We start from the raw sequence: 14,492 nt of genomic DNA on the forward strand, positions 1-14,492 counted from the left end.
TTTCATCACGATGAAAGGGACAACAATACTCAAACACTGTTTACTGTAGATTTAGGTTTGTCAGATACACAAAAGAAATAAGTATTGCTAACAAAATTAAATCTAGGATAAATTATCTTTTTAATCCTAAATATAGCACCAAATGAGCTTCCTCCTTGCAGAATCTCAGAACTTACAGGGGGGTCTGTTTGGGAGCACAAGTAACAGCCAATGACAATTACATTGTTACAACAGTGGCAAGAAAAATATCCTAAGTATGTTTGTGAATCCTGAGTGTTTCAACCAAAGGCACCTCTGTGGGTGCACGTTGCACAGGATTTGGGGAAGGCCAAATCAAGAGGGTTTTTATCAGTTTTCTACCAAGAAGGAAACTGTGTGACAAGAGAGAAAACCCCAGTGCCAGCAGGACAACAATTCTCTGCTCCATACCTGCGGAGACTGAAAAGTGCCTCCCAGTGCTTCTCAGTCATGTTCTTTATTTGTTGCATCTCATCTACTATTAAGTATTTCCATCGCATTTTCATGAACGCCGGGTGGCCTTTGAACAGCTGTTTGTAGGAAGTGATGCACACATTGAAGCTGTTGGGTTCTGTCCATTCCTGCAGAAAAGGAAAGAGAGGATGAGACAAAATTACAGCAGAACTCTCAAGTATCTTATAATACAACCAGTTATTTTTTCAACTAAGAACAGAAAGATGCTGTGACCCAATGCATTCTAAAAGATAGTGTTGCTCTTCAAATTATATTCGGTTCAAAAAGCACGTAAAGCGTTGCATGTATTGCTCAACACCAAGAAAGTTCGAAAAATGCCTTTGAAAATCTAGAACTTTTAGGTATGAATCTCTTTGTAAACCAACTCGTAGTGTTAAAAACTTCTCATCTCCCATCAGCATGCAAGGAACATACAGATAAATGCAGGTCAAAGGAAGAATCTTGCCATCTAAAATGTTAGATACAACAGGGTGAGAGCTGCAAATTACAGTACCTGTCTTTTTGCCCTGAGTTCCCTCTGGCTGCCAAAGTAGAGAAGTATTTTCAAGCCTGGGCACCAGCGTTTCAATTCCAGCTCCCATTTCAATATGTTACAGCTCCGTACAACAACAAGGTGAGGGCCCCAGTTACCTACAGAAGGGGAAACAGAGTAGTTAACAGCAGAGAGAGACTCCTGACAATTCATGTGGTTTATACTGTCCCCTAATTTTTTAAGTGCAGTGCATCATTAAAAGTGCAATCCAATAACAAGAGGTATTTCAATGACTGATCTAGTCTCTATTGTTTTTCAGACCTCACGCACCCGTTCTGCACCTGGTATCCATTTTTCCCTCAACTACATCAACCACTCCAATAAGAGATACTACCCCCACGACAGATTTTGCCTTACTTATATTCTTAGACCATACTCAATACACCACCACTATTAGCAATATCTGAGATGATACAAAGACACACTTGTCCAACTGTTTGTATTTACTCCTTGAAATTAACTATGGCCATCTGGTCATTAAGAAATTTGTGAGGCTTCTATATACTAATGAACTGGCTTCAGAGGAATTTTATCACCTAGAAGGTAACAGCAGACTGATCAAACAGCATCCTTGATACGAAGACACCCCTAACTGCATCAACTGGAGTCTGGTACAGTTCAGCAGAAAAAAACGTGACCCTAGGCTACAATTCACGAAGATAACGCCGGCCCGGCACCTCTCTAAAATCGTTAGGCAAATGAACCCACCTTCATTACAGGCCAAGTGAGCAAAGAAGGCAATAATTTGCACTGTTTTCCCAAGCCCAGCCTCGTCTGCCAGGATGCCGTTGAGATTCTTCCTGTACAGCTTTGCCAGCCAATCCAGCCCGATCTTCTGATACTCTCTGAGAGGCCCATACAGCAGCGATGGAGTGTTGTATTTTACCTGTAATGGGAACGAGTTTACATTTTTTTCTGAGTTAAATTCACAAAGCATAGCCATTATATAGTTCAATAACTAGAAAATATTTAGTGTAGTTTGTTGCTGAAACCTGCAAAACCATGAAAAAAGCAATCTTTATGTAAAAGTAAGCACAGTGCTAGCGGAAAACAGAGAGCCTTACTGCTGTTGTTATCCTGGAGCTGCCTTTAGGTAACAGCATTTCTGCTGCAGCAGCAACTTCTGAAATGTCTCGCATGTTCTTCTTAGGAGGACTCGATCTGTCCAGCCCCTTGTACTGGTCAATGGTGAGCAGGGAGTCTATGAGGACAACTTCCTTCTGGGGGCTCTCCCGATCAGAGATGTGCTCCTCCATTTCTATGGGACAAAAAATGACATTGGTATTTCAAATAAATGTAAGTTTTCCCCTAGTATAAAATGTCTTTTAACAGAGACCTGAGACGCTAATCAATTTATTTCACCTTTTAAGTCAGCACAACTTCTAAACAACAAGTGATTTACCCTCCTCGCTGCTGTCCTCTTCACTGTCGGGCTTCGGCTGGGGCCAGTGGAAATTTTCTGCAAAGGCACCTTCATACATCTTCAGTAAATCTTCCAGAGGCAATTCAGCTGAAGGTCATTAAAGGATGAAGTTTAGAAATATCAAAACTGGTCACAATTAATACCATTGTTTTTAATCTCGTTACTTTTTCGCAATTGTATAAAGCCAGTTCTCTAATCAGAAGTTAACTGGAGAAGTAATTATTAGGTGGATGATGGCAATATTTATTTAATGACCTCGATTCCAGAGAACACTTGGCATGCCACCAAGCAGTCTGCTCACCCAGCTCGCTTCGTACCACGCGACAAACCCACCATACAAACCAACAACAAACTGGGGAGGCAGGGGCATCAAGTCCAGCCTGGTGGTGGAAGGACAGTTCAAGACCTCAAAGTTTCAAAACTGAGCTGCACCTCAACCCCACTGCACAGTGTCTCTCCATGATCCCTTGTCTGAGCTGCCGCAGTGGGGACGCGTGTGCTGACAGCGGCCAGCCCATCAGGAAACATCCTCATTAGGAACTTGGCTGACTGGCCAAGAGTTATAATCCCTCCAACTGGCCAGCTGGCTGCGGCCACTAAGCTGCCAAACGGACCAAACAAACGGATTTGCAAACTGCATATTAATTGCAGGCTTGCCTCTAAAACCCAGCAAGGTTTTCACCATGATAAGTGAAATGAGCCCTATGGGATACTTTGCATAAGTCAGGCTCAGCAGAGAAGTTATTGTTTCACTGCTAATGGAAAAGAGCTGCTGGCCAGAGCACTGTCCCCAAAAAGACGCTTATCTCAAGTATTTATGCCCCCCAAAATCAGCACTATGGGCCCTTTCAGACTTATGAGGTGGGTGACAAAACCCTGCTGAGATACTCGAGACAGTTGACAATTAAATGTTCATGTTCAATCTGATACACTTCTGCTTTTAAGCATTTCTGATGCATTCCTAGAACTCGGCTGAGAGTCTTTTGCTGTGAGGTTTCACAGAAATGCAGAGCTTCAGCCTTTTTCTCAAGCTATCCTGTGTGATAACTAGCTAAGCATATGGACCACTTTATAAAATACAGATATCCATCATCAGCCCAGAAACCAACCGCTACAACTTTACAGAAAGAAAAAAATCAAATTGCATATGGCAACATCTGAACGCATTCAACCCCTCATCTCTAACACTATTTACAAACACAATATCTGCTGCATGGTTTCGCTTCTTGTTTCTGAGCACACCACAGGGAGGAATCGAGCCACACGCCCACCTTCTTTGGCTAGGTTAGACAATTCGCTTTGATGGTTTATGTTTCCTTCTTTAGCTTCTTGTTCTTCAATTGTTTCTTCTTCATCTTCAACTAAAATAAAAACAAACGCTAACCTTGGCATTCAAATCACACAGTGATTCAGGAAGGTTGTAATTATATGCCTCTGAAGTGTACTAGCAGAGATTATAATGTTAGCAGGATTCAAAAAGAATGAGATGTATGGAAAACAAGAAAATCTGAGAGAACCACACAGAACTTAAAAGGTAAGTGAAAAGGAGAGAAGCGCTTCTGCCCCAGGACAAAAGGCAGCCGTGAACTGCTAAGTGTTGGCTGCCAACGGCCACCAGAGACAGGTCATTCTGCAGCTGTAAACTGGGGATCTTCTTTGTCAGAAACACGACACAGATGTCAGCACCACAGAGGAACTAAAGCAGATGGGTCATTCAGTCTGAAATCCTCAGAGGACGTTTGAGACCACCAGTAAGGTTTGAAAAACAAAAGAACAAGGACAGAAAAAATTAAAATGCACCAATGATGTCCGTGTGTTTTCAGGGAAAAGATTTTTTTTCAAATTTTCAATGAAGCTCTTTTACGCAATATTTACTATCTAATTAACTAGATAATCTAAGAAATGGAGGAGAGCTGGCATTTGGTTTGTGAAAAGCACAGCATCCATGCAGTAACAGACTGAAAGCCTGCGCTCTCAGGTTTGATACACAACTTCCGTACTAAGCTATAGATGCACAATTTTGAAAAGCAACTTACCTTCCTCGTCAGTCAAAGATGTGCTTGCCTTTCTTTTCCTGCCAGATGATGAAGAACCCTGGCATTAAATAATTAAAATACATGAAGTCATATCCAATAAAGTTAGGGAAGTTTTTTGTTTGTTTGTTTGTTTTAAAGGAAGCAACAAGCACCTTGCACAACAGCATTTGGTAATAGACACTTAACAGCTCTTAGCACTTTCCTGGTCACACACAACCAGATACTCTGCTTCGGTACTTGAGGACAGTGTGCAATCAGCTACTTTGTGGTTCAAACTACTCAGGTCTAACTGTGGCACAGAGTGTCAGTACGCTCCTTCCCTCCAAAATATTAGTGAGGCACAAACGTAGCCAAGGGGTCCCAGCACACATTTCATCTCAGGCGTTTCACTCAGTTTGATCCACTCTGTAACACACACCTACATCTTCCAGCAGATAAATCACAGCTGAACAGCTGCAAACATGTTTTCATGGCCCAAAAAGTTCACCCCTGGTTACAGTAGATGAAACTCTTGCCCAAAACAAAATCTGGCAATTCATTTGTACAATTTTTGTGGTCTTGAAATCTTAGAATGACTAATTCAGAGCCATTAAGTACGAATTCTTCCAAGACGTGTATCAACTGCAATCCACTTCCCCACTAAACGTCGTAGTTCATAACTAGAAAACCTGGTAAATGTGCTTATGACAATATGTTCAATTGTCAGTAACCACACAGAAATCTGCTTATCATCGTCGTGTATTTCAGGAAAACATTCCGCATTTATCAGAACTTTTTCACAGAAGTAGTCGTATTTCAGGTAATTTGATGGGTTTTTGAAGAAACAGAAAGACTTACCATTTCACTGTCTTTTTCCAATAAAAGGTCTTCTCCAAGTTTTGTATCCTTACCTGGAAAATGATTACACTTGATGGATGCATTACTCACTTAGCAATTGTGTGTTTCTTATGTAAAGTTTTAAACGCATTCAACATAAAACACAAGAAACATTAACAAAATCCACCACAAAAAGAGAAAAAAACCCCGTAACTCACAGTTGAGATCTGTTCACAACCTATTCTTAGCATCTCACAATTTACTGCCAACGGGATTAAAACCACTGAGAGTAATTATGTAAAACTACAGCATCAGAATTGATACTGCATTTCTTATGAAAGGGAACAGTATTACCTTTCCTTGAAATTCTCTTTAAATTCAACGCTTTTTTCCTTTTCTCTTGAAATTCAATTTGCAGTTTTATTTCAACGACCTGAAATGTAAATCAAGTCTAGTATAGCACTTTAATTTTATAAATTAAAACCAGTATGGCTTGCACAAGTGTTACTGAGCTGGGATTTTACCTGTTCAATGTTGGACCAGAAGTATTCTATTTCTCTGGCAATTGATGCAGCAATTCGCCTCAGTTTGTTTTGTTCTTCCCTTTTAGCTCGCTCTTCATTAAGCTTCTTTTCTTCATGATAACGAGCCACAGTTCTTACCATCTAAAATACCATGAGTGAGACTGAATTAGGTTACCTCAAAAGAACTCTGGTGGTTACCAGCAGGCAGGTGTTGACAACAGCTTTACAGAGGTGGCGTGGCCCTCCGATATTTCTAATTATTACCATGCCAGTAAAAAAGAAAAGACATGAAACTCAAAAGGAAAAAAGAAAATACAAGAAATACAACTACGCAATCAAGTAAGAAACGATTGACTCCTGCCTCTCCATAAAAAACTTAGGAAAAAAAAAATCTACTGACATTAGCAGCAAACACACAAAAGAAAACTTTTTTCACATGAATGAATTCATAGAAATCACACCACAAAGAGCCAGAGAGCAAAGGTAAAATGAGTTCCAAAAGAGGGTACACACGAGTGAAAGATCAGTCAACGGCTGTTAAAGACTGACCTGACAGCCCCTTTAGCTCAGGAGGGCCCTAACACCTTGGTTCCAGCAGCCGGAATAAAGTGCCGGGGGAAGGAGCAGCTCAGATCTGCCCTGCTCGCTTCTCCTGCTCGTACAACCCACTGGCCATACGTGGAACAAGTGCTCCAAATCCACATTTAAACTACCTTCAAAATGCGGATCTTAATTTTACACAATAATACACCTACTTCACCACTTTGCTGGAAAGGGAGAGACTACACAACAGAAAAGACCACGGCAATTTAAACTGACGACCTTCAGTTGCTGTCTTCGTTATGTCATAAACATATCAAATGAAGGCGCAGCATTGCTGGAATCCACGGAAAACTCTTGCTCATTGTAAATAAACAGATTGTACATAGTTCATCTCACACTACCCCAATTTTCACTCCATCACTGACTCAATTATTCCCACTGTGCTGCTCTCCTGCCCTGTGGAAACAGCTCTCTAGCACATTTCCACTGCTGGCCTTACAACTCCGTGCCTTTTTCTTCATCTTTTGCTGGGATTAAGAAAGAAGAATTAGACAGACAACCACACACAATGGAAGTTATTTACAAAAGCATATCTTTACTCTTCATTGAGAGGGAATAACTGGTTTGTGAGACAGGCATGATAGCCATACTTTTTTAATCCAACACAGTCAACAAATTAACCAGGTCCCCTAAACAAACTATTTGATTTCCGGAGGAATAAAATCCACAAAATCCAAAACTACTACTTGCATCCACAATCAATACAATCCTCTGTTCTGTTTCAAAAGCTAGAATACCCAAAGCTAACAACATGGCTTCTCATTTAAGTTAAAAATTGAAGCCTTATATTCCCATCGCTCCTATCTGTAGACCAAGAATGTTTAAATAGCTGTGCAGCCAAGCCGAGTGATACCCAGATCAACTGTTCTGAATCCAAAAAGGTTTTTCAAGTACCTTCTTAGCAGTTGCCATCTTCCACTTTCTTTCTTGGGCAAAATCAGTTGCCATCCACTGCATTTCTTCCAGCAAATAATCCCAGTGAGATTTTGGCCTTGGAGCCTCCTGCAGTTTAGGCAGTCGCCTCAGGGACCATAAACCTTCCTTTCTCAGTTCTGCTATTCGCTGATGGATTTGATTTTCCTTAAGAAGAAGTACATACAGTGACAAAGATGCTGCGGAATGCACCTAAAACACTAGCCAAATAGAAAAAGAACAATTGCTCCCACTCCATCAGAATAACAGACAGCAAAAAAGCTGTAACGCCATGACACATGCATTACAAAAATCAAGTCTGAACACTGCATCAATGAAAAAATTGCTGGATGAAATTCAACATATGCATAAAGAGAATCACAGTACTTGAACCTGTATTACAAGAGGTATTTTGTTAAATAACAGGATAAAAAAGGGTCACTGGGCAGCACAAAAAACAAGTTACAAGACATAGGCAAGCTGCAATCAGACAATCCTTTTTTTTCCCCACAAACTGATGTTGCAGATGTGTTTATCCACTGAAGATAAATATATGGTCATTTTTAATACTGCTTGATTTTGTGAAAAAACAAGTTCTCTGTGATGTTCTGGATAAATCACCAAAACATCTCCAGTTAGCTATAGAAAGAAATAAGGTTGCAGTCACCTCAAATGAGTAGACAGAATCAATATAATAAAAAGAACCCAACACCGGTATGAAGACCAATAAGTCATCCTCAACTTCTCTGAATGCCCATAAAAGCAAAACTCAGTACGTAAAGCAGACTAAAAAAAAACCAAACATCCCACTCCCCTGGAAAACAGCCCCTTTTCATTACTCAAACACAGCGCTGATGTTGGTTGTTACTTGTGTGTTAACTGTTCATAAGTTCCAGGGAAAACCAAAAGGTCTTACCAGCTTTACTTGCTCAGCAAGCTTGTCTTGAGAGTTCTCCTGTGGCAACACCGCTGCGTTCTGAGCTGGGCTTTGTGTTTTTGGTGCTGCTGCTACTGCCAAGCCTGGGGGTTTTGATGCAATAGGAGACAGGGACTTGGTGGTGGCTGGAGAGGTCCTGTTTGCTTGCACTGGGTATGCAGAAGGCGGTGTTGTGCCCGAGACGGTTGCTGGCGCAACGGATGAGGTAGGCGGTAGCGTATTTGCTGTAAGACGCTGAGAAGTCTGAGCAGGATCCGCAGGTGGTCGTGTCAGAGTCACAGTCTGCCCAAGAAACACATTTGTTAGTGATGACATTAGGATTCAACACTTATCTACACTACAGCAGAACATAAAGCAGACTTGAATTTACTTTAATAAAAAATTTACGCTTGTGTTTTTGTAAGGAAAAGATCTCAGCGTCCAATGGAATTAAAAAAAAAATTAACATATTTTATATATTTTCCAGAAGATGTTCTCAGCTTTTACTGGGCATTGAAGCAAACATACTTTCACCCCAATAAAGTTCACAAACCTGCTGCTGTATTGTAGCTTGCGGCTGTGACACTTGGTTCGGTGTCAGTCCTTGCACGTGGATCGCCGGTGGCACCTGCTGCTGCAGCGGGGCCGGCAGCGGAGCAGCGCCCAGGGACACGCTCTGCGGCTGGATCTTCACCTGGATCTGAGCCTGAGCTGGAGCTTCCACGACCTGCGGTTGCTGCTGGGAAAGCTGCAGCGTGGCCGGGAGAGCCGTCACGGGGCCGCTGGCCGGCTGCAGCCGCCCCGGCAGCTGCGGCGGAGGCGTGTGCAGGCTGGCGGCGTTCTGCACCGGGGGGCCTTTGGACGGGTCGTACTGCTGCTGGCTCTGCTTCTGCCCCGTCAGCTGCACGGCCTGAGGAGTGGGGGGCATTCCACCTGCACAGCAAGAGGAAACACAGCGCTGATCACAACAAAACATCCAATGCTCGCTACTGATATAAAGAGGAAATCAGTTGCAAATAGGCTAATTTGTTACTTACTTTGCCACAAGACACCATAACTTGAAAATAACACGTCACAATCACAAAACACCATTACAATAAACAACAAAATATTTCATGCACAAGACTGCGAGTAAAATTCAGAGTAGAGCAACTATAAAAAAAGATGTCATTAGATGCCTCCTGAATGTCTTAAAAAAAAAAACCAAAACAAAAAGGACTGGTGAGCTAATGGAATTTAACCTAAGATAACAGCATCAAGTCTAAAATTTGGTTCTTAACACATTCACTCTAACACATATTCTAAAGCTTGGCATGACTAATGAATACAAATTTGTCATGATGTTCCAAATTAAGAGGTTTCCTTTCCATAAATCATTGGCTCAGTTCCAGAATTTTCTGATTAACCATTTTGCATCAGCACCTGTGACGTATTTCCATGCCCACATGCACCTTGGAGCCCGTCACTCAGCTCCTTTAACAAACCAGGCATTGCATACCAAGTATTAATTTACATGGAGAAGTGCGTGGTGGGACTAGGATCTTGGAAGGCTGGAAGCCCAAGTTTCTAGTCCCATCACTAACATCTCCTTGTTAAATTAATGTGCAACTGGCATGTGGTGACACAGTACCTTGTGCCGTTGGCATTAGCTGTTGAAGAGGAACTCCTGAAGCCACACCCGGGTGCTGAAAAACCATCCCATGGCGGCCCACTTCAATTCGTGGTCTCTTAGACGAATCTGTGATATTCAAATTCCATTTATGGCATGGTATAATGGAATGGGTTCAATTTTACAAAGCAAACTACTACACATGCTTCCGACATCAGCTCAAAAAGCTACGACTACTAGACATGTGTAGCATTTAGGATGAACATGCTCCAAGGGCAGAGTCCCTCTCACTTCAAGTTGGCCATCTCCAATCTTCTCAGCCAGAACAATCAACCTAACAAGGTGTCCATGCCTGCCAGATCCAGCCCTGCACACTGTGATGGAGCGCACCCTCCACACAGCACCGTTCACCACAGACAGGCCTCAGGACGTGGCGGTTCCCAAGGTGAGGCAAAACTCTATTCCAAGAGTTACAAATCAGTGGGTTCCATTAACTGTTTGGGAAAAAAGGAAGAACCAAAGCGAAATTCTGTCAGTGGGACGTACCTGCTGGTGCAAGTGCCTGCTGCCTCTTAAAAGCTTCGATTTCGATGGTGTTCACAGTCCCCGTTACTGGAGTCCCTGTATGCGTTTGCTATTAGAAAAAGAAAACAAATCACACAAGTTCAATCTGTAGATAGTCTAACACCAGGATGTGACTTGTGAACAGATCTACACAGTCTTGTGCTTGTTTGCGCAGCTGGCAAAATGAGTATCGTGAAGAAACTCGATGAGGAGAAACACAATATTGCCATAAGGCTAATATGACATCGGAGCTCATCAGAAATTACTTCTGTCTGAGGATGAACATCACACAAAGAAAGGGCTTAAGAGATCCTATCAGAAAACACAAAGATGGGCTTTATCGATGTCTTTATGTCCTGAAAAATGATCTAATTTAACATTCAAGTTCTCTAAGTATAATTTGCTATTGGTGAGAGTCTCGGCCATACTGATGTACAGTAACAGTTTGCAAATGTTGTGAAAATGTATTATGACAACATAGCAAAGACAGCAATTTCCAGAAAGAATCTCCTAGTTTATTCACAGGTCTTTTCCTCTCCAGTTTTTAATAGTAATTCTACCACTGTAAATCAAACCTAGGGAAGTAAACCATAGCAATCACAATCCTCCATCTTCAATGCTTCATCCAACAATATTAATAAACACAGCCAACGTCACCTAAAATGACCGGCTTTTAAAGACTCCTTTTGGAGCTGAATATCTCTCACGCCACTCAGATTCTATCAATAGCTCTGAATTAATAACGTTTAATCGCTTTGCTGCTGTGAGGGCATTCATAGCCACCCTAGCAATAGAGCTGTAGCCCTGAGATGTGAATTTTGGTTTTAAGAACCTCTGACTCACATTCATCCCTCATGGTCACAGTTCACTGTCATATCACACTCAATATGGATTAAGTTTGCAAATGTTTGCTTTCTCACAAGGCAGATGCAGCTTATTTCAATTCCAACAGCCAGCGGTTGCAATGCATCATACACTTAGGCATTTATAGAATTTTCAAACATTGTACTTTGTACAATGCTACTGAGTTAATTAACAAATTCACCTTAATTCCCATTTGCATCAAATAGTTTCTGGAACAGCTGTTTAAGAAAGTATGTTCTCCAAACTGCTTTGAATGCCATTTGTTCAGCTGCGCTCTGCTCGAGGTGCCTGCACACTCACTGCTTCAGGCTGCAGCTCTACTCCAGAGTTCTGACTGACATTTTCTTACGTTTGCCTCCCAGCTCTCTGTGTTAGCACCATGTCATTTAGGCCAGACACTTCAAAGAGCAAAGATGTTACGTCTTTATAAATTGCAGTCACATACCACTAATATTAGACTAACACTGTCCTAACTTTAATTAAAATAATGTAGCTCTCTGCGGGTCATGATTATGCAGCACACCCACAATAATCATTCTGAGTGCTGCACTTACGCACTCAAATTTGAATGATGATGCTCATCGGGCACATTATTTCTCTATAAACAGTTACAACGAGAAAGACTGATGGAAAGAGATGATACTTTGTGTTAACAATTTGTGATAAAGGTATTATCACAGTTACGCAGAGTTCTGCAGGGTTTTAGCATGTCTCTGTCTGTTTCTCTGAAAGGGTGTAATACTTTCCAAAGTACTTCATCACTGCCATAGTTACAGCTTGATGATAACCCTAATTACTATAATCAATAACCTGATATAGTATTACATATTTTAAAGAGCTTAGATGAAGCCTAACGACCTGAGGAGACTTCCAAGACATGTCAGTGTTGGCTATAGCAAAGATGTCTCAGTGCAAACCCTTAACTACGCAGCTCACTTGTAAAACATCACAGTGCCCATCCCACGTGTTGTACACAACAATACAACCCATTTTACACTCCTTTAACTCCCCATTTCCAAACCTAAATGAAGGCACTGCAGACTGCACAGTATCCCTGGTGCAGCAGAGTCATTCACCCTGGAACACCTGTTATTCAAGTGTATATATGGGAGCTGAAGGTCAATATTTTAGTTGCAGAAGAATTAGGGTCTATTTCTTCTCAGGGTATATACGCAAACATGTCTGGGGGACAGAGATTTGAAGGTAGCTGCGTAAGTCCGTATTAACCTGAATTTAAAGGTTGTAACATCACTGATCCACAGAAATTTTAACTGATTATCACATTTATTTATTTCCTTTGTCAAGCATTCCCTTATTGAAAAAAAAAAAAAAGGTAAAAAAGCATTTATATAATACAAACTTCAGCTTCTTCTTCCAACATTTATGGTAGAGCTAATGGAAAGAGGTTAGATATTTTTAAAAAAAACGTGTCAGAGGGATATTATTGTTCTTTAAAACATTTCAAGGGAGGCAAATCCAAAACCTTCTGTAGCCATACTCAAAACCTTCAACAGATAAGGAAATAAAGAAAAGAAATTTAGAAGAAATCCACAATTACAATGCCACAGACAAAAGAATCCATATTATCACTATGCAGAATGCACAAATGAACCAAATGCATTAGGGAAACAAAAGACAAACAAACCAAAGTGAAAACATTCAAGCTGAAAGTTAATGAAATAAGCCAGCAACCTGGAGACAAAGATTTCAGTTCCTCAAGACTTCATTCATACTGATGCATTTGAAGATTGCAAAGGTTTTTGTTCGTTTGTTTGTTTTAGATGATAAGGGATGGGCTCTTGGGAAAATTCTAATTCAGCTAAGAAATATCAAATCTGAATGAAGAAAAAAAATCTGGGATGAAACTACATTTTAGAACCATTGAAAAGTACCTGAAATGGTTGCTGCTGGGATGAAAAAGCAGCAGAAACATTTGGAGGAAGCTGAGTTGCTATAGCGACAGGAGTACCAGTCTGCCCATCCTTTCCTGTCACAACCTTTACCTGAGAGAAATATTTGGGGGAAAAAAAAAAGAAGGGAGAATCATTTTCTTTTTAAAAGTTTTTCTTCTTCTTTTTTTTTCTTTTTTAACTGTTCAACACACTCATCTTGTACCGATGGCACCTCACTGAAGAGGGGATTATAACTACGTGACCATCAGCACCGCTCGCTTTGAGCACCGGCCGTTTTTGAAGAGTTCTGTCTCGCTTTTAGTAGCAGAACAGTGTATGGCCTTGACTATTTATAGCCACTTCTCATCACTGGAAACCTTTTCTTAAATCCAGTTAACATGAAAGTGTGTTTTAATTTGAATGATTGCTGCTCCTAACGGACAACAAATTAGCATGACAGACAGTTTGAACTTAAGAGAGCTCCAACATTTATTTAAGCAATGAGCACAGCCACCAATCGCTCTCCCTTGAATTCCCAAAGGGATCAACCTTTCCAGGCAAGGGATGAAGCGCGTTGCTTTAGCAGAAAGTGATAAAGAGAGGGGAGGGGGAAATAAAAGAGAAGAAGACAAAACAAAATACAAAGAAAGAACATAATCAAAAGATGTCTTAATCTTTCAAAAGGATTCATCATTTGAAAACACAAAGATTTTTGCTGTTGGACTTTGCAAAATTCTTCAGCAGTTCGACAGACAAGCGGCTTTCACAAACAAAGACTCTGATCACAAGAAGGCAGTGAAGACAGCAAACCCCAAACCCCAAAGACAGGGGGGTAGAGCCTCAACTGATGTAAACTGTAGTAGCACCACTGACTTCAACGAACCTACACAATTTACACCCACTAAAGGTCTCTCAAAATATGTGTACTGTAATTAAAAATACCTGGTATTGCAGTTGACAAACACGCAAGCCAACAAGAACACCTAAACAATTCAACAAAATACAAACCAGGTGAAAAAAAAATACTGAATAACCTTTGTCAATAAATTACAACAGGCTAGCTTTTATGTTACTATGTATAGAAATAAATGATTCTTTCAAAATTATCAATAACTATCACAAGCAGAAATGTATTTTTCCTGGTTGAGAAGTATAGACCACAAAACAATGAACAAATTAAACCTCAGCTGTTACACTGATAAAATTTCCCACCAATTCCAACTGAAGGTACAATCACTAAGGATTCACACCTAAGAGAATTGTCCATTTTCACTGAGGATACTCATTTCTAACAGATATTTCAAAGAAG

The 14,492-nt window shown here is 40.8% G+C and overlaps 1 protein-coding gene across 6 annotated transcripts in view; it reads right to left on the minus strand.

Annotated features, from left to right (window-relative positions):
- Window positions 1–14,492, minus strand: part of EP400 (E1A binding protein p400) — a 43,983-nt gene that overhangs the window by 25,358 nt on the left and 4,133 nt on the right. For 5 of the 6 annotated variants that reach the window (XR_013922982.1, XM_080355417.1, XM_080355416.1 and 2 more), the window contains exons 3-17: window positions 10,410–10,497; window positions 9,885–9,992; window positions 8,808–9,187; window positions 8,255–8,557; window positions 7,321–7,506; window positions 5,824–5,964; window positions 5,654–5,732; window positions 5,321–5,373; window positions 4,484–4,541; window positions 3,719–3,808; window positions 2,427–2,534; window positions 2,089–2,282; window positions 1,733–1,910; window positions 986–1,122; window positions 430–599 (exon numbers count right to left, since the gene is read on the minus strand). Coding sequence is in view for 5 of the 6 variants with exons in the window: in XM_080355417.1 (XP_080211543.1) it covers window positions 430–599; window positions 986–1,122; window positions 1,733–1,910; window positions 2,089–2,282; window positions 2,427–2,534; window positions 3,719–3,808; window positions 4,484–4,541; window positions 5,321–5,373; window positions 5,654–5,732; window positions 5,824–5,964; window positions 7,321–7,506; window positions 8,255–8,557; window positions 8,808–9,187; window positions 9,885–9,992; window positions 10,410–10,497 (2,273 nt within the window). In the remaining variant the exon portion in view is untranslated. The remainder of the gene's footprint in view (window positions 1–429; window positions 600–985; window positions 1,123–1,732; window positions 1,911–2,088; window positions 2,283–2,426; window positions 2,535–3,718; window positions 3,809–4,483; window positions 4,542–5,320; window positions 5,374–5,653; window positions 5,733–5,823; window positions 5,965–7,320; window positions 7,507–8,254; window positions 8,558–8,807; window positions 9,188–9,884; window positions 9,993–10,409; window positions 10,498–14,492) is intronic. The other variant, XM_080355419.1, reaches the window with a different exon arrangement.

The sequence above is a fragment of the Nesoenas mayeri genome (assembly GCF_963082525.1).
Source record: "Nesoenas mayeri genome assembly, chromosome: 17".
NCBI classification, from domain to species: Eukaryota; Metazoa; Chordata; class Aves; order Columbiformes; family Columbidae; genus Nesoenas; species Nesoenas mayeri.